Below are 23,402 nucleotides of genomic sequence, written 5' to 3' on the forward strand. Positions count from 1 at the left end.
AGAGGACATATGGAGGGTCCATAGGCATATAAAAGGATGCTCAACATCACTAGCCATCAGAGAGATGCAAATAAAAACCACAATGAGATACCACCTCACACCGGTCAGAATGGCCATCATCAACAAATCAACAAACAACAAGTGCTGATGAGGATGTGGAGAAAAGGGAACCCTAATGTACCATTGGTGGGAATGCAGAGTGGTGCAGCCACTCTGGAACACAGTACGAATTTCCTCAAAAAACTAAAAATGGAACTGCCTTTTGAACCAGCAATTCCATTGCTAGTATTATACCCAAAGAATCCTGAAACACCAATTCAAAAGAACCTATGTTCATAGCAGCACTGTTTACAACAGCCAAGTGCTGGAAACAGCCTAAGTGCCAATCTGTAGATGAGTGGATTAAAAAACTATGGTACATTTACACAATGGAATACCATGCAGCAGAAAGAAAGAAGAAACTCCTATTATTTGTGAAAACATGGATGGAACTAAAGATAATTATCCATAGTGAAATCAGCCAGGCAGCGAAAGACAAATACCATATGATATCACCTAGCACGGGATACTAATGAACAATACAAACAAATAAGCAAAATAGAACCAGGGGCAAGTACAAGGAGCAGACTGACAATGACCAGGGTGGAGACGGGAGGGGAGAAGGAGGGGTAAAAGGAGAAGGGTCTAGTCAAGGAACTAGTATAAATGACCCATGAACATGGACAACGAGGTAATGGGTTGGGGATGGACTGTGGGAGAAGGAGTGGGCATGGTGCCGGGGAGGAATAGGGGAAAAAGTGGGACAACTGTAATAGAAAGAAACGGTAAATAAATTTTTTTAAAAAGTAATTTCTACTAAAAAAAAATGAATTAGTACTTTCTGGGTTCAAAGTAAAGCTGTTTCTTATACCCTGCATTTTCATGTGGCATTTTTTTTAAATTAAGAAATGATTTCTGGGTAAAGAAAAAATCCAGAATTGTGCATAAGAGCATTTGTTAAGACTTCAGAAATAAGTAACACAGTGACTCACATAAAACCTTTCAGACAGATAAAAGTCTCCTTAAGAGTCTTAAGAATAAGTCTGCATTTAAAAGAATTTCTAGGAATACTAAATGTGCTATCACATGGAAATCTCACACTGGGAGCACAAAATGGAGAAAAAAATACTTTCAAAGAGATTTGTGGGCATGGCATTGGCCTAATAGAATGGATCATCATTGATACATAAAAAACACACAAAGCTAATTAAATAACTAGAACAGCTTGGATGGACAGGAACAGAGTCAATTCAAAATGGAAAGAGGCCTTTGGACTCCCAACTTTTGCATGGCGGGGAGCAGGTTGAGAAAATGACTCTAATGCAAACATAGAGCACTTCTGATGGAAAAGATAGAATGCCTCAGAAAGCAGAACCAAGACCTCAGAGAATAGAGCCAAGATAAATGAACAATGTCCAAGGAGTAGGAATGAATCCTAATCAAGAAAATGATGAGTTCCTCGTTGGATGTCAGAATTGCTATAAAACAGGGATTGTTATGTGCTTCCTGTTTTACCAATTTTCAAAAGGGATTGTTTATAGCAGATAGGCTAAGACTCTCCCACTATATGTTGAGTGTGTGTGAAGGACAGGCATCATGTTCCTTTATCTCAGTCTCTCAGATAAAGAGGAATGATACTCAAAGTGCTGTAGCCAATTATTCAGTAACTAGACATTTAGATGACAGATACCAGACTTTGAACTGAGTAGACTTGAAGATCTTATAAGGTGAAATAATTCTATTTAGCCTGTGCAAGGGATGTAAACTTTTATTACAATAGGGCATATGGTAGTTTACTTTCCAAAGAAGATTGCAACAATATCTCCCATCCTATATATGTACTCTTCTTAAATTGTGACTTGACACTCCTTTCATCCAAATGGGTTCAATGTCTCCTCCCCTTATGCTTGAGAAGAAATTTATTATTATCTGAAACAATAGAGCATGATAGGAGTGACAGTATGTGACTCTTAAAGACAGATCATTAAAATGCCATGAATTCCACTTCACTGTCTTAGAACACTTGGCTTTGGCAACCCAGTCACCATGCTATAAAGAAGTCAAAGCAACTTGGAGAGACCATGCTAGAGAACAACTGAGGCCTTTCACCTGCAAACATCACTGAAGTTCCATCAAACAGTTGGCATCAACGCGACAGCCATGTGAAGCCATCTTGCAGTATTTCAGTTCAGGCATCTCAGCTGATGTTGAATGCAAGAGGAACAAAGAATTCATGCCTTTTCTGCTCAAACTGCAGCTTTGTGAGGAAAATTAATGTTTTTGTCATTTAAAGCCAGTACGTTTGGAGGTGATTTATTACACAACAATAGATTATAGATTTCTGGAATCATTTAAAGCAATGGCTCTCAGCTGGGAACAATTTTTCTCTCAGAAGACAATCTGCAGACATTTTTGTTTGTCACAACTGGGGCAGGGTGCTACTGGCATCTAGTAAGTCAAGACTAGATATGCTGTTAAACATCCTATAATATGCAGAACAGAGCCTCCTACAACAAAGAATTTTCTGGCTAAATATGTCATTGCTGTTATGGTTGAGAAATACTGATTTAAATTTCCCCTGAAATGAAAGTGAGAGGCATATAGTTACCTTAAATCTCAAGCCTAGCAAAAGTGACCTACAGTTTATTTCCTTGTTATCTCAAATTCTGCAATCCTCCCAAAGGTGCTTTTATGATAGCACAACTCTCTAGAAGAAAAATCTCAACCAATGCCTTTCTTGGAATTAGGAAGAGCCTCTCAAAAGTAACAATCCAATACACCTAAAATGGAAGATGAAGGAACTAACACTACCAATAAAGTAGGTTCTGCAAGATACAGTGTTTTCTGTGGAACAATGGACAATAATTGCTTCTGTTTTTCATCGTAGGACTTTCATTGTGCTATGTTGCTTTTGTTTCTTCACTGTAGTGGGTTGATTAGTGGCCCCCCCAAATTCATATCTATGTGAAACCTCAGCATATGACCTTACTTAGAAGTAGGGGTTTTGTAGATATAACTGTCATATTGGATTAGGGATGGTCTCTAAATCCAATGACTGCTGTCTTCATGAGAGAAAGGAAAGAAAGATTCAGACACACACACACACACACACACACACACACACATGAACACACGAACACATGAAGACACACAAAAGTACCCCTGTGAAGACTTCTTAGAAAGGGCTCATGAGAACTATCTTTCCTGAATTCTATCTTCACAAAACTTTGCCTTTGTCCTTTATTCTTGAAAGTCACTTGATATAAAATCTTTGACTCGAACAAGCTTTCTTGAATAAATTTAATATGTTACTCTTCTTTCTTCTGATCTAAGGATTACTGTAGAAAAGTCTTATGATAATGTAACTTTCTTCCCCTTGTAAGTCATATCCCTCCCTGAAACTAGAGGAATACCCAAAGGATTTTTTTCCCCCTATTCTTCAATGTCCAATAATTTTACTAGAATATGTCTTGTGTTTTTTTTTTGTTGTTGTTGGTGGTTTTTTTTTTTTTTTTGAGTCAATATTCTCAGGTATGCAGATGATCTTTTAATATGTAGTTTCAGATCATTTAATATAATTCAGAAAAGTTTTCTTGAATCATAGTTTTTAGTATTTATTTGTTCCTCTGTTTTTTATTTTTTGTTTTTGTTTTTTTTTGTCTTCAGGTATTCCTATTGTCCACGTATTTGATCTTCTTATCCTATTTTCAATATTTGTTACTTTACCTATAATATTTTATATTTATTTCTTCATTTCTTTTTGATGTCTTAGAAAAAAATTTCATTATTTTTTTCCTTCTATTGTTCTTAAGCATTATCAGTTTTTAACCTTGCATTTTTTTAAGTTTTAATCTCTATTTATGTAATACTGTTTTCTTCACTTCTAATTCTTTCCTGAGGTCTGTTACCTCACTTCTGAGTTTTTCTTTTTAAATTCTCCTTTGGTTCTTTTCTTGCATGTATTAACTTTTTAATATCGCTTAGCTTGTTTTAAAATAATACTTTACAGTTTTGTTCTGTTTTATGGATACGACTTTTTGACATTATTTCAGTATCTGTAGGGAAGTTATTGTGCTCCATTTTTTTTCTTTTGATGATTTTGTATTGAATTTGACCACAATAATTTGTTGTTGTCCATTTTTATGTGCTATTAATTTCCTGACCTTTTACAGTGAGATCAGGTTCAGAAAATCATGTCCTAAATTAGAGAACTCCATCTTCCCTTGTTTTTATGAAGTGTTTAAAAATATACTGTATTTTCAGGATTTGCTGACTCTCTCCCCTCTGGCTGTTTGAGCACTTGAAATATGGCTAGTGTGACTGAGAAGCTAAATTTTAAATTTTAATCAATGTTAGGTAATTAAGTTATTTAATTAAAATTTAAATAACAACATATGGTTACTAGCTATCGTTTTAGAGAATGCTCCTCTAGCCTTTCACTTTGCACTGCCTCTTCTGCCCCATCCTACTCAATTTAGATTTCCCTCCATGATGTTTCTTATTGCGTGACCCTTTCCTAGAAGGGAGTCCAGGGGCATCAGTTTTAAGATATCACAAGAATGAGATTGCTTTTGCCCCTTCAATCATTTTTACTGTTTCAGTCTCTTCTAGAAAATTGGCCTGCAGTGTTTAAAAATGAGTAACTGAAGAACATCTTAAGTTCTTTTGTGCATCAGATACTGCCCTATTGCTTCCTCCCCCCGCCCCCCATATAATTGTTTATACATCCATGTCTTGTTGCTTTTGGTGATTTTTCCTCACTGCTTTTGTTTTGGGGTTTATAGAGATATCTTGTCACCTAGTTTCACTGTAAAGGTTACTTGTGGGTTTTTGGTTTTGCTAACTAGTTGATCTGTTTTTTGTTTGTTTTGTTTTTAATGTGGGTTTTGAAAGAGATTAAAAATTACACTGCCATTTCTACATCTTCCTAAAATGCTTTGAATAATATATTTTTAAATAAGGTTTTTCCATTAAGAAATGTTTCATGCTTATCATGGAATATTTCTTTAAATGAAGAAAGGAATCCCCATGGACCCACCTATCAAAGGCAATCCATTCCTGACATTCGAGTGTATTTTCCTTATGCTGTTTTCTATGCATGGTATTTTGCAGAGAGGTGAGTATAATGTATACACAATTCTATATTTTGTTTTCTTTCCATAACAGTTTATTGTTTACTATTATAAAAGTTCTTATTGTGCAGAACAATACTTATGCTATCATAAACCTGGCATATAGATCATCCATTATTTACTTAGCCAATCCCTAAAGTTTGGTCAACTAAACTTTTTTTTACAGGTAATAGTTTGCTCTGTGATACACTGGTGTATCTCTATAGAGAAATGTGTAATCCTGTACAAGATGTTAATAGCAATAGCTATATTAGTAGTTCAGGTGTGCCTCTAATGGGCATTAATAAATGATTAACATCTTTAAAGAGAACTCCTGGGAACACATTAATAATTGAGACAGGTGTAGTTGTTTTTATCTTGAAAATTTACCTCACCTGCTGTAGAAATCTTTCTTGTTGGTGTTTCCTTTCCCTTGTGCTTTCAGTATGTTTATTGTGTCTGCGTTTATATGTACATATGTATTTGTTTATATGTAGGTGCCAGTGTATTTATAATCAATTATCTGTATCTCTAGCCCAGATCTTTCTTTTGACCACCAAACTCAGATCAAATTGCCTTTGCCAAATCAATACATACAACACTAAACCCATTAATCTTTCTCAATCTTCCTTCTTTTGTTTTTTACATTGAGTGAGGTATATCCATCATATAGTTACAGAAACAGGGGAGTCCAGAAACAAACCCCAGAGTTTTCGGCTGGGAGATAGGCAGCAGGAAGCAGCTTTCAGGATGCCCTTGCATGCCTGGAGCTAGTGGCTGGATACATTGTTGCAAAGATCCGCTTTACTTCCAAGACTCAGGAAGATGGGAGGGTTCTTGGACTGTGGGCTGGTAGGGAAGAAGCAGACAGAGCCTACTTAGGGTTCTGTGAATGGTCAGAATTGTTTGCAACGCCCACTGCGTGAGAGGATGTAGGGGGAGAGAGGAGGCAGGGAGGAAGAGAGAAGGAGCTGTGGACATTTTGGGCTGGCTCTGGCTCTAGGGGGCTCTCTCTCTCAGGCTCTCTCTGGCCCTCACGCCCTCACTCTCTGGCTCTTGTGGCCTCCCTCCATCTGGCTTGGAGCAGGGGGTCTCCAGGCGGCTTTAAGAAGAGGCTCTTGCCAGGCTGCTTGGAGAAGGAGAGGAGATCCATGCAGTTTGCAGGAAGAAGGCAGTTTGCAAGGAGGCTGAGAATCCAGGCAGTCCTACATTGAGAGCTGGAGGGCACCACAGCACAGAAAGGACCTCCCCAAACAGAACTGAGTGATTGGCAGCTACTGGTAAAGCTGAACTGTGCCTAGGAAGTAGGGAAACGGTGTTTCTGACTTCCATAAGACTGGCCAGGTCTGGGAGGGGGAGGCAGGACTTTGTGTAAATAAACAATTCTTTTCCTTTTCACCAAACTCTGGTATTCAGAGTTATGATTCTGGCGGTGGGCAATCGGACCCCTAACTAAACAGCCTGTGGGTTCTGTTTCAATCGGAGCAGCCCAGGGGTTCTGTTACAATATCAATCATCAAGTATAGATTCTTGAAAGTTATTCTAGACTTACCTTCCCTCCCTTCAAACCAATCAATCAATTCCAATATTTTCTAGTTCTTTAATATCACTGGTTACTGCTTCTAACTCTCCACACCCATTGCTACTACCTTACTTTGGCCATCATCCTATTTCAGGTAGGATACAGCCAGCATTTCCCAAGCTTACCAATGATTTCCTTTTTGTTAAACCCAATGGGCATTTAATCCTCCTCTAGAATTTGACATTATTGACCAATTACTTCTTGAATTTCCTCTCTTGGTTACTTGAACTCCATGTCAATTTTTTTTTTCTTACCCTCTGACTAGCCTCATCCCCTTTCTTGTGCTTTTCCTGCTCAGTTTTGCTCATTTGTAGTCACTGATATTCTTATTTTGCAATCTCCCATGCTAATCTTTTTCCTTCCATGGTCTTCAGTTATTTAAGTATATAAGATGACTCCTAAATCACCTTTCCAGTTCAGGTCTCTTCTCTAATACTTATATTCAAATACTGTACTTTACTTCAATATGCAAACCTCAAACCCAATATATTTAAAACTATACCCTTTATCTCTACCATCATCCAAACAAAGCAAAACTAAACAAAAGCTTGCCCCTTATCCTATATTTTCTCTTTTCCTGAACCATCTGCATATGTGATCAAGTCAGAAGCATGTCTATTATCTTCTATTCATTCCTCTGTCATCAACTACACCTAGTCACCAAATAGTGGCAATTCTAACCCTTTAATACCTAGATTAACATTTTAGTAGCTAAATAGGGACTCACGATCTAAGCCTCCTAATTTAGCACTTATCTACCTCAATTTTATTTTCTATATAATTGGTATAGTAATGAGTCCAGATAAAAATCACTGAATTTTAACTTCCATTCTTGCCAATGATACATGTACCAAGTGATGCTGGAAGGAAGGGCAGAATTTCATGGTTAAAAAAATAAATGGATCCAGATCTTTTTCTTTGTGTTATCTCTGAAATCCCACCAACTAAACCCAGGATTTATGCTGCAACATTTGTTTGGTGGACATTTTCCATCTGTTAATCTCCCTGAAAGAGATAAAATTACCTTGTCATGAACCTCATGTTCATTGGATCTTACACAGGGGTAAACATTAAAAGTGTTAGGATAGTTTGGGAAAATGGGATGTGGAAGTTTTACTTCAACTGAATGAAAAGAAAAATTCATGATCCATTTCAGTCACTCCACTTTTAGTTTATTAATAGGCCTGGGAAAACATGCACACTATAAATCAATGTTCTGTTGAATTATGTTAATAAACAGCCAAGTAAACAAAGGATTGAAACTGTTGGCTAAAATAAATTTTGGATGTTTCCATACCAAATTTTTGGAGGCAAAGGAGAGAGACATCTGGACCCAAACATCTACTTTATTTGGGACTTTTTCATTGTACAAGTAGGGGCCAGATTAGAAAATCATCTGCTGTTCAGCCACAGCAAGCTGGAAAAACAAACAAACAAACAAACAAAAAAACCCCCTGGAGTTGTCTCTTTTACTTAGTCAGAATGCTGTGTTTACATTTCCAAATATGCTGGAGACATTGCTTAAAGAGGAGCCCTAAGTATGCCCCAAGAGACTCAGAAATTGAGCAGGTCTCTGCACCTCCGGTATCCTCAGTTTCCTGTAAAATGAGAAAACCAGACTTAATCATCTCTGGGATCCCTTCCAGCTCCACCAATCTGACGGTGTTCATTGCAATTGTTCCTAAATGAGGCCATGAAATGGATCCTGTGCTCTAGTGTTTTGTAAGACTATGAGATGAGGTTCCTTTTGTTTTTAAACCATGCTCCCAGGGTTCCCACTGAAAACCCTAAGTCTCTTTCACTCCACTCTAGAACCAAACCCCAAGTCCTTATTTTTTTTAAAAAATTATTTATTGGATTTATCAGTGTCATTGGTTAAGAAAATAATATATGTTTCGAGTGTACAATTCTGTAATAGGTTCCTTGCCAGTGCTTGGGGTTGCGGAGAGAAGCATTTGAGAGAAGGCTCTTTCCACAATTCGACAGTGAAATTAGGGTGCAGTACCTATCACAGGGAGCCCTAACAATCTCTGCAATATCTTGTCTATCTCCTTGTCCTGAAAATAAATCAAGAAGCTAGTAGTGTGTTAAGTACTCCTCAGGATACAGTTCAAGGCAAACACAATACTGTACAAGCTGCCAGATGGAAAGGGAATCTTCCTCATCTTCAGCTGGGATACGGCTAGGCGCCCAATATTTTACAAATGAGTGGACAGACACAAAGGAACTCGCAGGTCCCGACTGCGGGACCGCTTTCCTAGGACACCGCCCAGGACAGGGCTCCACGCCTCACCTTCACGTCGCCTCACTCAGGCAGCGAAGGCGCTGGCGGAGCTCGGTGATTGGCGGTGGCCGGTGCTGCCCTGCTGCAATTGGCTGCCGAGGCCTCTTTGTTCCAGCCCCGCCACAGGACAGCTTCCGTAGACTGGGCAGCGGGAGTTGGACGGCGCCGGATGAGCGGCGGCTGCAGTGGCACCCCGTTCCGAGCAGGTGTCTCCTCCCGACCCTGGTACGCTGCGGCGTAGTCGGAGGCCAGGCGAACCTGGATGTGAGATCCTGGACAGGAGGAAGGAACCTTTCTGACACACAAATATGGACCTGGAGGCCAAAGTGAAGAAGGTAGGGGGGCACGGGTGATGGCTGCTTCACCTGCACGGGGCTCCGCCCCCTGGTCGCAGTTGGTGGTTGGGGCGCACAGGCCTCTGGGAGTGATCCCTCGCTAGACCCTTTCCCCGACAAAGGTGCCCGCCCCTGGGTGCAGAGGGGATGTCCCGTGTCCACATTAACTCCTGAAGTCCCTGAATGACGGAGAGTCAGGAGCTAGAGCAAGGACGGGCGCGGGGCCTCACTCCAGTCTAACCACAGACAACGGTGGGAAGTGTTTGAGACTTTCCGTAAGATGTCCCAGCTGCTCCTTGCCTCCCAAAAAGAAAAGAATGAGGTTAGCGATGGTTCAGGCGATACTGTGACACCACTTCTTCCTGTGTCAGGAAGTTTAACTTTATCAAGCATCTGTGGTTTAAGGGCACTGCTGTGACTGACAGCTCAGACCTCCTTCCCTCTAGCTTGACTGTCAGAAGCTCTTCAAAGTGAGTGCTGATTTAATGTACTTCCTTCTCACCCGCGGCTAATGATATCGTGAAAAATGATGTTTGTTTGATTGTTGCCATTCATTTATTTACTTCCAGAGCACTGCCTCCCTCTTAGAAGTTATCTCTCAAAGAAAGAAAAATGTTCTCCCTTGTTGGCAGCTAGTCCCAAACAGTGATTGTCACCAGTGCTTTTAGCGCCCAGACGTTTCCTGCTTAGTTGCCTTGGTCCTCGGGACTCAAGGGACTACCGGAGCTGCGCCCTGGTTACCTGAGCTTCACGCTTCCTGGGAGGAGGGGGTGGGGACCAAACTGTGACACAAATGGAATGCTGATGTCAGATTCAACGGATGTCATTCCGGTATGATGTTTGTGTGTAAAGTCTCTTTGCAAGGAATTGCTCATATTTACTTTGCGGTAAATTTAAGCCAGCTCTCTCTTATCAAATAGGGAAGGAAGTTTTGCAGAGAGAGAAGAGAACTTAATTTTCTTTTCTTGCCCACTATGGTTACCAATATTGCTACCATTTTATCTTCTAAAGACAAAATTCCTGACTTGAGCATTAATTCTGTTCATGCTCAAAATTGGATTTTTGAAAATGTATGAAAATGCAAAATATTAGGTAAGGGAGCTGTTGAAAAATAAAAATTTTCAATGGGAAAACAGTTTATGCCTTATAAGAACCATCAGAAAAAGGAATCCAAAGACAGGAAAAGATAATGTAAAGTTTGGTTTGTGAGACTGTGCCCAATCCTCTGAGCCACATGAGTCAGGGTGATAATAATGTAAATTTAAAGAGTAGTGTGATGACATTCGAGTCTTTTTCCACTTAGTTTCTTAATTCTTTTGTTTGATTTTAAATGACACTAATATTTATGTTAATTTTGCTTACCACTAAGAAAGCATTTTGGTTGCTCTTTCTGTTGATGAACATTGTTTATTTTGCTTTTTAAGTGGGTAACAGTTACCTAATTTAGTAGTTGCCTAAAATGGGGTGGGGGTGGGGAGGGCTCTCGTCCATGCTTATAAATATTGATTCAAAAACTACTTTTAAAAGTCAACATCCTTTGGTGGGGGAGGGAGGGCAGAAAAGGTGAAGCAGAGAATATTTATTAGGTCAGTGAAATCGTTTTGTATGATAATATAATGGTGGATGCATGTCATTATATATTTGCCAAAACCCATAGAATAAACAACACCAAGAATGAACCCTAGTAAAAGCTATGGCCTTTGGTGGATAATGATGTGTCACTGTAGCTTCCTCAGTTGTTAGAAATATACCACACTGGTATAGGAGGATATTGATACTGGGGAAAGCTATGTGTAAGATGGATATATGGAAACTGCCTTCTGCTCAATTTTGCTTGAACTTAACACTGCTCTGAAAAATAAAGTCTACTTAAAGAAGAAAAGAAAGTCAACATCCAAAAGTAAGTTTGAAAGTAATTGAATATGGTGATGGAAGATTTGACTTTTGGTGGGGGGCACACAATGCACTATACAAGTGCTTGAAACCTATATATCACCAATGTAACCCAATAAACTTAATTTAAAAAAGTATTTGAGACAAAGAAGAAGTAATTCCAAGAACAAAACTTCAAAGTTAAGAATTAACTTTGTGCTTCCAAGGGAAAAATTCAGGCATTATTTATAAACAATTTTAAAATCTGGATTATGAAAAATAATGCCCTTGATGTATGGTGTAATTATTTTCCTTCATCTCCCCTTTACTTTAAAAGATTCTCTTTTCAACTGAGAATCATATCCTTCTCTAATCCTCCTCCTTTCCTTCCCCAAGGAAAAGGATACCATAAATTTAAAACTTTTACAGATAATCCCATGACAATAATACATTTTTGTTTCACTACCTTGTCCTCAACCAGTATGTTGGAAACTACTAAAAGACCCCAAAGATGTCCAGTTACTTGACTGATAACCATACCCTCTCTGTACCTTTGTAGTCAGGCCCCTTGAAAGAAGTGATGTTCTGTGGATTCCACAAAGTTTCCCAGGCCAGAGGTTGGGGATCCCAGGAATACATTTTATAGTGTTACGTGTAATCTAAAAAGAGACAAACAAAAATAATGAAAAGAAAAAGAAATCCTTTCATTCCCTTTAGAAATTCTTTTCTAACACACTAGAAGAAGGAAACATTACAAAATTATCTCCGATCTACTGGCAGAGCCTTCTCACCCTATTTTGGTACTAGTTTTCATATCTCCCTTCTTTTAGGCTTGGGCATACAGGAAAAATAATAGTTTGAATGTAACTTTTGAAAAGCCAGACTGGAAGTTGGAACAAAGACACAGCCAACCATTGAAGTAAAACTAAAATTTGAATTCTGTTTTAAAGTATGTGGCATTTTTTTTTTTTCTTCTAAAACCCTTATACTGTTGATTTCTTAAGAAATTTTCCCCAGGCAGATGAAAGGTGTTATTTATTTTCTTACATTAACGTTTTGTGTAAGAAGAACTAAAGAGGGTTGTCTTCATTCCACTTTTGTTTTACAGAAGAAGTTGTTGGTGTGCCTATCATTTGCACGTATTTGGATTAATTACTACTTAAGACAAGGGGGTTTTATAATAAGATTTTGCTTTATTTTGTTTTGCTTGAAGTAAGTGAGCTATTTGTTTTAATAGAATAGAATTTGACTTTTACATCTTTGCCCTGTCTCCTGAACGATGCATCTAGATCTCTTCCTGTGTCTTCAGTCTCTTCATTATAATTGACTGTGTAAGTAGAGCCTGTGTATACTTGGAAAAAACAATGGCCTTTGAAAAGCAGAAACAGAGTCTTATTTTGGGGTGAATGGTAAATCATGGACCACAGCCAGCTGTTTTCCTCTTTTATTTCTGTGTTGCTCTCCCATGAGAATAATTTTTTTTTTTCTTTAAAAATGTAGCAGAGAGAAAAAGAACCATACCAGAAGGAAAAAGAACTCAAGTAATTTCCATATGCTGCCTGGAATTGTTTCAGGGCTTTTAATTTCATACCTTATTTATTTATCCTTCTAACTTCTATATTTTGATTCTTCCTAACATCTTGCATTTTTTCTAGTACCCTTTGTTTCTTTCATTTTATTTTTAAACGATGAGATACACTTTAAAGATTACAGGTCACTGAAAGATCTCCTTTCTTAGTATACAAATTTGTTTTAAAAGCTTCTGTCATTAGAAAAAAAAAAAAAGTGAAACTAGGTGGTTCCAGTTGGAAAGAGTATTGAACCACAGATATTATTTCTATTAGAAATCTGAATGACCACTTTCTCTTAGGTGGCCTCTGACTGAAGTGGAAATGGCAAATATAAAGTGACCCCAATGCTCAAATCTGTAGTTGGATTTCTGCTTGAAACCATTCTTGCTGCAAGAATCATTGGCAGGGCTGGGGGGAATGGGAGGGCAGGGCAAGGTACTTCCAGGGCTTTGCCATAGAGGCAGTTACTCTGTCTCTCAGAACAAGTACAGAAGGAAGTAAATTGGTCTCATCGCAGCTTTTCTCTCTTCTAACCAATGATGTGATTCATTACATTGATTGGATATGGAAAGTCAGTTTCTCTAACTTGCCCTGAATTTTTTTTGGGGGGGATAGAATTATAGACGATTTTTCTATTGATTTTGTTCCATTATGCTATTCTATAAAGTAGAATTGGGGATTTATATCTCAACTGGCCATTAACTGTGTACCATTGTCTCACCTCTTGACTTTGCTTTCCTGTCTTCAATACTAAATCTTACTCATCCTTCGAGGCATCTCCCCTTCTGTGTACCATCTTCCATGAAATCTTTCTCATTGTTCCTAAGCTAGATGCAAAATCTCTTTCTTCTGAATTCCCATGTTACCTATAACTTAGGGCACTCATCACTTTCTCCCTCTAGATTAGTAATTTTTAACCCTTTTCATCTCATGGCACACACAAACTAATTACTAAAATTCTGTGGCGCACCAAAAAATATCTTTTTTGTTGATCTGACAAAAAATAGGTATAATTTTAATTCATTTGTACTAGATGGCTATTGTTGTTGTGCTGATTATTGTCATTTTTTTAAATTCCAAAATCTAAGGGAAAAGAGGTCAATGCCCCTGACTAAGTAGTCAGGCACTGCATATTTTAAAAATTCTTGTGGCACACTGTTTGAAAATTACTGCCCTAGATTATAGTTTTCTTAGCTAGACCCCAAGCTTATTGAGAAAAAGATTCATATTTATACTTGCATAGTTATTTTGTATGCTGTTCAAAGAAATCTTATGAAGCAGACTATAGCCTCATTTTAAAGATAAAGAAACTGAGATTTAGATAGGTTAATCTGAAACTGGCAGAACCTAACTATGATCTTAACCATAGTCTTTGAATTTATGCTCCTTCCATCATGCCACATAGTCTGTAAGTCTTCTTATGTCACTGTCTTGTTCACAAAATATATGGTGAATGAATTACCTTACTATGGAAAGAGAAATAATATAAGGTACATTTTAACGTTTTTATTTGTTTAAAAGAATTATATTGGAGGAAGTGATTTCTATTCCAATAAAATTACCACCCTACTTTTAAAAAATATTTTATTTACACTTTATCCATATTTTATGTATGCCTTTTTGTGTAAGTTGCCGTTGACCTTCTTTGGACTGAGACAGAGTCTAGATAAAGTAGAAGTAGCATGAAAAAGAACTTTGGGAGAGTTTTACAGGTGTAGGAATCATATCTTATAGGATTCTTCCAACTTCCCAACTTTTCTGGGGAGCTGCAGTAGGTAGTATTGCCTCCTACTTATTTAATATACTACTGAACTATAATGACCCCACATATGGCTCTCTGCTTTGGAATTTCAATTAGTGACATCTGAAACTGTATAGCATACTCAGTGGTTGGGCTATAGAAGCACGTGTACTACCTACTGAACTACAGAGTTTATAGAAAGCCTTATTGAGAAAAGGATTCACATAGCATGGTAGGCTAAACCTCTCATTTCCCTAGCAGCAAAATGCTCAAAGTGCCACTGGAATGGCAGACCAGACAGCTAAGAACAATGCTAGATAGGAGGAAAACTATTTTTTTGTTGTTGTCATTGTTTAAAATTTCCCATTCTCCATACAAAAGTATCCATAAAGAAGCAGTGAGAAACACCAAAATGGTCAACTTTTTTATGAGGCTTTCACTGAGCTACAAGATTATACCAGCATTATGCACATCAAATTTACATTGTGGACCATCAGAGAGCAACAAAGGTTGCTCCGAGGGCCCTACTTAGTAGAAAAAGAATGATATATTGGTGATGATTCTCAAGTTTTTATTGAGTGATAAGTGATAAAATACAGCTATTTACTATGTTCTTTTCCTGAGAACCAGAAGTAGGAATACAGTTTGGTCTGAAGCTAATTTGAATTTTTTTTTTTTTTTTTTACAAACTAAATCACCACAGTATGTTAAAAAATTAGAAAAGGTCAGAAAGTACCCAGTATATGTAAAGAGCTTTAGTGTATGAAAAGTTCTGTGCTATATCAGCTCTCTCACTTCTGTTTATCAATATATTGTTAAAATCACTCTGGACTGAGTTAGTAGATCTGGGTCCACTCTAGTTTTTGTAATGTTAGCTACTTTGGATCTATTTCCATATCTATAAAAATCAATGGGGAGCCAAAGTGATTTCCAAGGTTTCTCCAAATCCTATAACTTTTTGTCTGCAGAAAATATTATCAATAATTTATAAGTATAATAAAGTTCCACAATGCTCAGAAATCACACAAGCCAAGAATATATAAATATATGTATGCTTTGAATGAAATGCGATAGTGTCCTAAACTGAATAATTTTTTCTCAAATCTTATCTATTTTTCAACTTGTTTTTACTTAATGAGTTCTTTTTAATATTTGTGGGGTATTTGAAGATGTTAAATTTAATTAATATAAGTCTGTTGTATGAAGCTTCAGGAGCACATAGACTGATCTTTTAACCTGGGTCTAGTAAGCCTAGAAGTGACGGATTACTTTCCTTGATACTTACTTACAGGAAAATGAAAAATAATGGAGATTTGTTTTTGTTTTATATCTTTAAAAGTTATCACTCTCCAAATACAATGATTCATTTAAAAACTGTGAGTACTCTGTGCTTAGTTAGCACTGTTGTAGACTGTGGGGTATGGTATGAACAGAAAGGACAATATACCTTGTAACACAAAAGTTAACACTGTTAAGGAGAATGATAGAATAAAAAAGAGTAAATGAAAAGTAAATGATAGAAAGTAAGCACAACTTAGATATCTCCCGTTGGTGAATTCTGTACATGTCAGCCATGTACTAGACCTCTAACACACAGAGAGAATGGGTAGTTTTAGTGGTGATTCTTAGTGTTCATTCCTGGTTTTGCAAAGTTGTAAGTAGGGATTCTTATTTCATTTATTTTAAGTAATGACGAATGAAAAAGAAATGAGAAAGCAGCTTTTATGTACTAAAATGTGAAAAAGCTCATATATGAATAAGGCTGTAATAATTACAATTACTTCCACCCATATAAATATAAACTAAGTCTTGTTCCTGATTACTAAGGAGTCGTTCTTGGGTTGTGTTTCCTGTTTGCAGTCATTACTAATTTTTGTTTCATAGTTAACTACTGTGGTAACAAACAATGATTTTTAAAAATCTGTTTATTAGATCATTAATATACAGTACATACAGGAAATTATTTTGCTTTTTACAAATGGTGATAATAGATAAGTTCGCCCCTGTTCTTTCAGTGAATATTCGTGTATTAAAATTTGCCTAAAGTGCCATGACCAATGTGGCTCAAGTAGTTAAAGCATGGCCCTGTAAACTAAAAGGTCCATGGTTCAATTCCCAGTCAGGGCACATGCCTGGGTTGAGGGCTTTGTTCCTTCCTGGGTCTGGTCAGGGGTTTGGGCACCTACAAGAGGTTTCTCACATGGATGTTTCTCTCCCTCTTTCCTTCTATTTTTCCCTCACTAAAATCAATACATATGTCCTCGGGTGAGGATAAAAAAAAATTGTCTTAAGCACTGTTAGTAGATATTTAAATTTAGATGTTATGCTTTTTAGCTCTCCAGTTCCAATCTGTGACTGTCTTATAAAAGAGCTCCAATCAAATTTAGATTAGTTCTACTGGTTTGTTTTTTCTAAGCATCTGATCTACTCAATTCCCTACTTATATAATGAGGAATTAAAGAGATAAGGGTATGTATAACTATAATTTTCTAATGCAAGTTGATGCTGTGATCCTAAAATGACTTCAGTTGCTTTTCTCTTTCTTCTTTCTCAAACAACCAGTATAATCACTACTCATTGCCAGAAATATTAGGAAACAACAGAAGGTGATACAGGATAAAAACCACAAGAAAACGAACTCAGTGTAATTGGGAACAGTGCTGTGGAAGTATTTCATGTTTGTTACACTGAGATCATGGCTATAAAAACTGCTTGATCTCAGGTATCACTACCTTTATTTTAGACATATTCAAAAAAGGATAAGAGCATAGTTTAAGATTGCCGATTTCTCTGATCCTTAGGTAGCCTGCTAAGAATAGGGGACTGCTCAGGTTTAAGCAAAGCTTAAAGGGAGGAGCTGTATGAGAAGCCAGGCAATGAGAATTGCTGAGATCTCATCTACTAAATAACAATAAGGTTACTATTATGTACGTATATTTAATCTCTGAAATGCTGAATTATCCTCAAATCATAAATGATTCAGTTCGTCTTTATTATGGTAACATTCTGGCCACCATGTAAAATTGTAAAAGGGGGTTTTCATGTGTCCAGCTTTTTATCTGACCAGTGAGCCTAGGGAAAGAGGTTGAAAGCCTCAGACAAATGCCTTGGTGCTGAGTCTATTAATAAGTCTATAGCCACATTGAACTTTGCCCTTGCAGACTCATCATGCAGTGTTAGGTGGACTTTTTGTTTGTTTCTATGAGTAACATTATGAAAGCCTTGATAGAATGAGTCACAAAGTAAAGGTAAAAAATCTGTTATTTTTTCCTTATGGAGTACTGGCCTACAATAAAAATAGTTAGGGGCTAAACAAAAGAAAGTTACCTTTGGTTTTTCATAGAGAATACTAAATGGGTAGTTTAAATGTGAGACTACAGTAGAATCTCAGCTCTTAGTTCTATCAGTATTACCTATTGAGCTTTTAGCTCCCCACAACGCTGGTGGTATCTAAGCTTTGGCAGATAAAAAAGGCAGGCAGTCAAGCTAGCAGGTGGGCAGGACAGACATGTAAATTAACTACAAGGCTGGAGAGAATGAAATAAATGCTGTTATATGATGTTTCTCAAAATATCTGTGGTGCAGAACCATTAAAAAAAAAACAATCTATTATAAGCCTATATTTTTAAAAACACAATAAAAATGAATTACTAAAGAAACAGATAGACCCAAGGCCAATTTAAAAAAATTATTACATGCATCAAATTGCTTAATAATTTCTAGTTGCTTATTCTGTTTCTTTATGTTTCTCGTCATGGACCATCACACTTTGAGTAGTGCTGCAGTAATAGAAATACAAACCACTATTATGAAGTCTCAGAAGCAGAAGTAATAAACTTTAATTGTGTGAATTGAGAGTACTTTATGGAGGAAGATACATTCAAACTAACTCCTATAGGATAAATTCAGTTTCATTAAGCAAAAAAAGGCATTGCAGGAGAATAAATAGCATGAATCAAAAGAACATGGCTGCAAAAAGTCAGTAAATCCTTTCTATTTACACTATTACATTTTTAGTTTTGACTTTTCTAAAATAAAATCAAGGTACATAATCAACATTAATTTGTCATTTTTCCAGGTCACAGATTTGAATTAAGTGAGTCACTGAGCTAGTATAGGAACCTAGCCTATGGTTGAGGATCTATACCTCTATCCTAATTTTGATTCTTATATAATACATTCTATCATCTCTTGAGATAGAGGAGGAAATGTCACACTGGGATCTTAGCTGATGAGTGCTTGGCTCCCCTTGTGGCTTGGGACCTTATTGATTCCACATGTTTTTCAGCTTCCTTAGATCACTGCATACCTTAAGCAAAAGGTTGGAGCACTAGCGGACATTGCATCAAGGTTGATTATCAGCTTCAGAATCCTGGGTTCAGTTGTTAGCCCTGGTTCTTATTAGTTGTGTGAATTTGGCAAAGTTACTTAACCCTCTAAACCTCAGGATTCTTATCGGAAAATGGGTTGCAGCCGTTTATCTCACCAGGTGTATTAGGATAATGGAGATAAATGTTTTAAAGCACAAAATATGGTGTCTGAACATCAACAGTAAACAGATATATTATAATCATTATCAGGAAATCAATGTAGAGGGAGGAAAAGCCTTCATAGATCTTCAAACCATTTAATAGGCACCTGAATATATTATCAAGCATTTTATGAGAACATGCTTTCAGGAAACTGGATACTTGGTGTTTTGTTGGGCACAGAGGAATGATTATTTAAAGTTCAATACTTTGGATGTATTAAATTATTGAATTTAATTTTTCTTTTATTATTTGCAAATTATTTTGATTTTAATTTTTATGATAAAGGAAACATTTATAAACAATCGTTTCCAGCATTTGTCTGAATACATACAAAAGCTATATTAATTAGGTTCTCTAGAGAGATCATTTGATTTAACATTATCAGATATTCTGGTCCAGCATAGGAAATGGGTATGTTTCCTGTACAGAAACTGCCTCAGAGTTTTTGTGGTAAATTGCAAAAATGGCTACTATTTTTTTACAGACCTCCCATTGAGAAATGAAGTCTATTTTCCTACCCTTTGAATCTGGGCTTCCAATAGACTGTGGTGGAAGTAATGTTATGTGCACTCCAAGCTTGGACCTCAGGAGACCTTTTGCTTTCTAACTACTTTCTTGGAACCCTACTGCTACCATGTGAAGTATCCTGCTGGAGGATGGCAGACCACATGGAACAGATGAAATATCTCAGCTGAGGTTCCTCTAGATCAGCTGTCCCAAGGTGACTGCAGATGCAGTGAGCCTAGCTGAATCCAGTCCAAGGTGCCAAACTTCAGAAGCATGAGTGGAATATCAGGATCAGAAACTATAGAATAAATAGTTGTAACAAGCCACTATGTTCAAGGGTGATTTTTTTTTTTTTTAGGTAACAAATTATAATTTGTACCTCATTTGTTACTAGGATGCAGATCTTCTCAGCCTCCCATAGTGAGCTATGGAAAGGGTTTTCCTACTCTGAATTACCCTCTGAGCCCTGTGTGCATATGAAAGAATAAAGAATATAGCTTCCTTGACATCATTTGTCTCTTTGAGAATGGACCCTCTTTTCAATCTAGTCAAATCTAATTTTGATTTATTTGCTTGTTGTTCCATCAAGATAAAGGAAAATTAAATTAATATGCAACTGAAATTTGACCCTAATTGTTAAAAAGTGGTATAGGTATGTGCTTTGAAAGTTGTCTGTCTTCCCTGAGTCATATAGACAAGTCTAAAAAGAAGTCTCTTTATCTTTTGTAGTTAGGAAATCCTTGGGCTTTGGTCTAAACATAGAACAAAAAGCATGTGAAATCAAACCACTTCTCTAATAGATGAAAAATCAAGAGGTGACTCAAAAATTAGTTAAGGTTCTTATGTTTACACACTATACCATGTAAACACAATTGATTTTTTGTAATTAAGAGATGGGGTGAAATAGCTAGGCAATAAGTAATTAGGTTACTGCATTTGGCAGGAGAATTCCTGTATTTCTCCCATTTTCTCCATTTACAAGACCCCATCTGTGCTGTAAGATTTTGTTTTTGTTGTAAATGTCCCTTAATGCAAATCTTGGGCAAAAGTGGAAAATGAGGTTGTCTTTTTGCACACCCCTCCCACAGTCCTGGTTTTCTGTATCTTCTCTTCATTGGGTTTTACTCTCCAGGTTCCCTTGCATCCTTCTACTCCCCTGGATAGCATCCTAGAATAGATTTCAAGTCAATTTCCTTCATTCTCTGCTCTGTGAAGAATACACCTGTATGTACTGTCCTCTCTTCCTGCATGTGCTCTGATTAGATAGTTAGGGAATTAGTGGCATAAGTCACATAATTGTACAGTCACCCTCCCCTTGCCCTCACCAAACTTTTATAACAGGTTACTCCTAAAGAAATAACACTACAGCCCTCAGGCCTGGTGCAAGTGATGGCAATATTCAAGTGTTTTTGATACATGGAATCTTAATTCAAGCCTCTCAATATTTAGCTGTGAGATCTTTTTAGAGTCAGTTGGAAGTAGTGACACAAGACCAAACTAGGAATGTTTGTCATTTTTTTAATTTTGTTAAAGGATTCCTACAGATGCCTTTTGGAACCAGGTATTTTAAATTTCTCTTATAGCTAAAAATCAGAGGCTGGGAGGACTTGTGTATAAAAGCATGTGCCATTATAGTGTCCTTCCGTGGAGCCAGATCTTAACCAATCCTAATTAGAAAGCAATTTCAGCAACAGTCTTAGCCTGTTAATTCTGACATTTTTATAGCCTGCATTATCTTTCTCAAGGTCACATATTCAGGAGGAGGCCTTTTAGGAGTAGACTCCACAGGAAAGGTATTCTTTTGAACATTTCAAGCAACTTACTTTATTCAATAGTATGAAAATAATTTGATAGTAGTCAGTCTGGAGCATGTTTTTATAAGGAACCAACATAAACTGAATAGACAGAATATACTTTTATTATCATTTGCTTACCCAAAGTGCAGATCTTTTTTAAAAAATTAACTATTTTGCCATAACAATACTGTAAGAATACATTAGGTTTTGAATAAGTAAGCAGTAGTGGAAAAATAGTTATGAACTGGTGATTATAATACTATATAATTTGAAGCAAGTAATTTGTGTCTTGATATCACAAAGTAATGCTGTATTTGTTTTATTTTACATAATTCCATCACCATGTAGATTTATGTAATAGCATAAAGTTTATATAAATATTTTTCCATTTTATTTTTATTCTGTGTTCATTAAGGAGAACTAGGGCATATTATAAAAATTGTGGAATTTTTCTCTTAAATATATTTCTAGAATTTTTTTGCTAGTTAAACCTGATTTTTTATGTTCTGGTTTGTGATTGAGTTCTATAACACAAGTATGTTTGTATATAAGTGTATACACAAGTATATAGGAGGGGGGACTCAGAAAAACCCAGAAGTATCTTCTGGAGGGTGGTCTGCTTGTAGTACAGGCTTCCTCTGCTACTTGAGTGTTCTAGGAACCCCTCTGTATCAGTGTACCAGCTGGCATTGTTGTGAGAGGCTGTGTTCAGCTTCACTGAATTTTTATTTTTGAAGACTCAACTCGTTTGCCCATTTCATCATGGGTGATTTATGAATGCACCTGCCCACACTGCATTGAATGTTCAGCAGTTGTTGACCCAAAATGTCATGACCCTGTGCTCCACTCTGCCTATTGTTTTTTGTTTGTTTGTTTCCTTGGATGAAAAAAGTCCTTAATAGGAAACACTTTGCCAATGTAGAAGAGGTGAAAAAAAAAATATGGCAGAAGCACTAAAAGGCATCAAAATCAATGAGTTCAAAATTTATTTTGAGCAGTGAAAGAACATGTCTCAATAGGTGTATTGCCTCAGATGGAGAGTACTTTGAAGGTGACTGAAGTTTAAACATGTAAGAACGAATAACACAATTTTTTATAAATAAATTCTGGTTTCTTTTGGGTCTCCCCTTGTATGTTAAGATGGGTAGAGCATAAGGGTTAAAGATTAAAAGTTATATTCTATCCTGTCTTCTGAAAGACTATTCCCTGGTCCTAACTGACTGAATACTAACAAATAGAAGGGAATAAGAATATTTATGAAGATGGAGGCTTAGACGGACACGCTAGGTCTCCCTCTACAACTAGAGAGGAATACAACTACTTCAAAACAAAGAATAACTAGAAATTCCAGAAAATAAAACTACACGGAAGCCCAACATATGAAGTTATAAACCAGCGGTGCCATTTGGGCAGGTAAGAGTTAAAGCGGGCAGCGCTGTTTGCGGTCAGCGGCGGGGCGGCGAAAAAGCCCGGAGGCAGTCAAGCCCCTGGCAGTGCGCGACCCCAGCCCCGGGGGAAAGCAGCCACCGCATCGCCTTGAACAGTGAGGCCCAGGGGGGCGGGAGGACGGATCCCGGTCTCCTAGCTGAATAACTGTGTGAATCCATCTTGGACCCCCGCCCCCAAAGAAAGCACCACAGGGCTGCGAAATAGGTCGCGGACAGGCGCCGGTCGCTGAATTGTGACGCGTACACAGGCACTGCCCCCTACAGCCGGCCCAAGAAAACAAAAAGCATCTGTCAAAATGAGGCAGACAACTATAGAAATCCCGGTGACACAGCTCACCAGACAACAGATAGAGAACCTGACAGATGAACAGATAAGAAACCTGTCAGAGGCTCAGTTCTGGGCCATTGTTATCAGGTGGCTTACAGAATTCACAAAAGAGCAGGAAAAAGATAAGAAAGAAGCGAAAAACATTCATAACGAAAGGAACAAAACCACATACGAGACAGATGGTGAGGAAAAAAAATCCAGAGTTCATTTCAACAAACTGGAATATGGAGAAGGAACAAGCAGTCAACCAATGCAG

General features: G+C 37.3%; 1 protein-coding gene across 2 annotated transcripts in view; it reads left to right on the forward strand.

Moving 5' to 3' along the window:
• The first annotated feature begins 9,140 nt into the window (after positions 1 to 9,140).
• The window catches only part of TES (testin LIM domain protein), a 57,941-nt gene continuing 43,679 nt past the window's right edge, over positions 9,141 to 23,402 (forward strand). Inside the window, exon 1 of one of the 2 annotated variants that reach the window (XM_090287392.1) lies at positions 9,141 to 9,351. In XM_090287392.1, coding sequence (XP_090143518.1) covers positions 9,325 to 9,351 — 27 coding nt within the window. In that variant the 5' untranslated portion in view covers positions 9,141 to 9,324. Of the gene's footprint in view, positions 9,352 to 9,785; positions 9,822 to 23,402 lie in introns of those variants that run through there. The other variant, XM_090287393.1, reaches the window with a different exon arrangement.

Source organism: Furipterus horrens, unplaced genomic scaffold (assembly GCF_987537825.1).
Source record: "Furipterus horrens unplaced genomic scaffold, mFurHor1.1.pri manual_scaffold_9, whole genome shotgun sequence".
Classification (NCBI taxonomy): Eukaryota; Metazoa; Chordata; class Mammalia; order Chiroptera; family Furipteridae; genus Furipterus; species Furipterus horrens.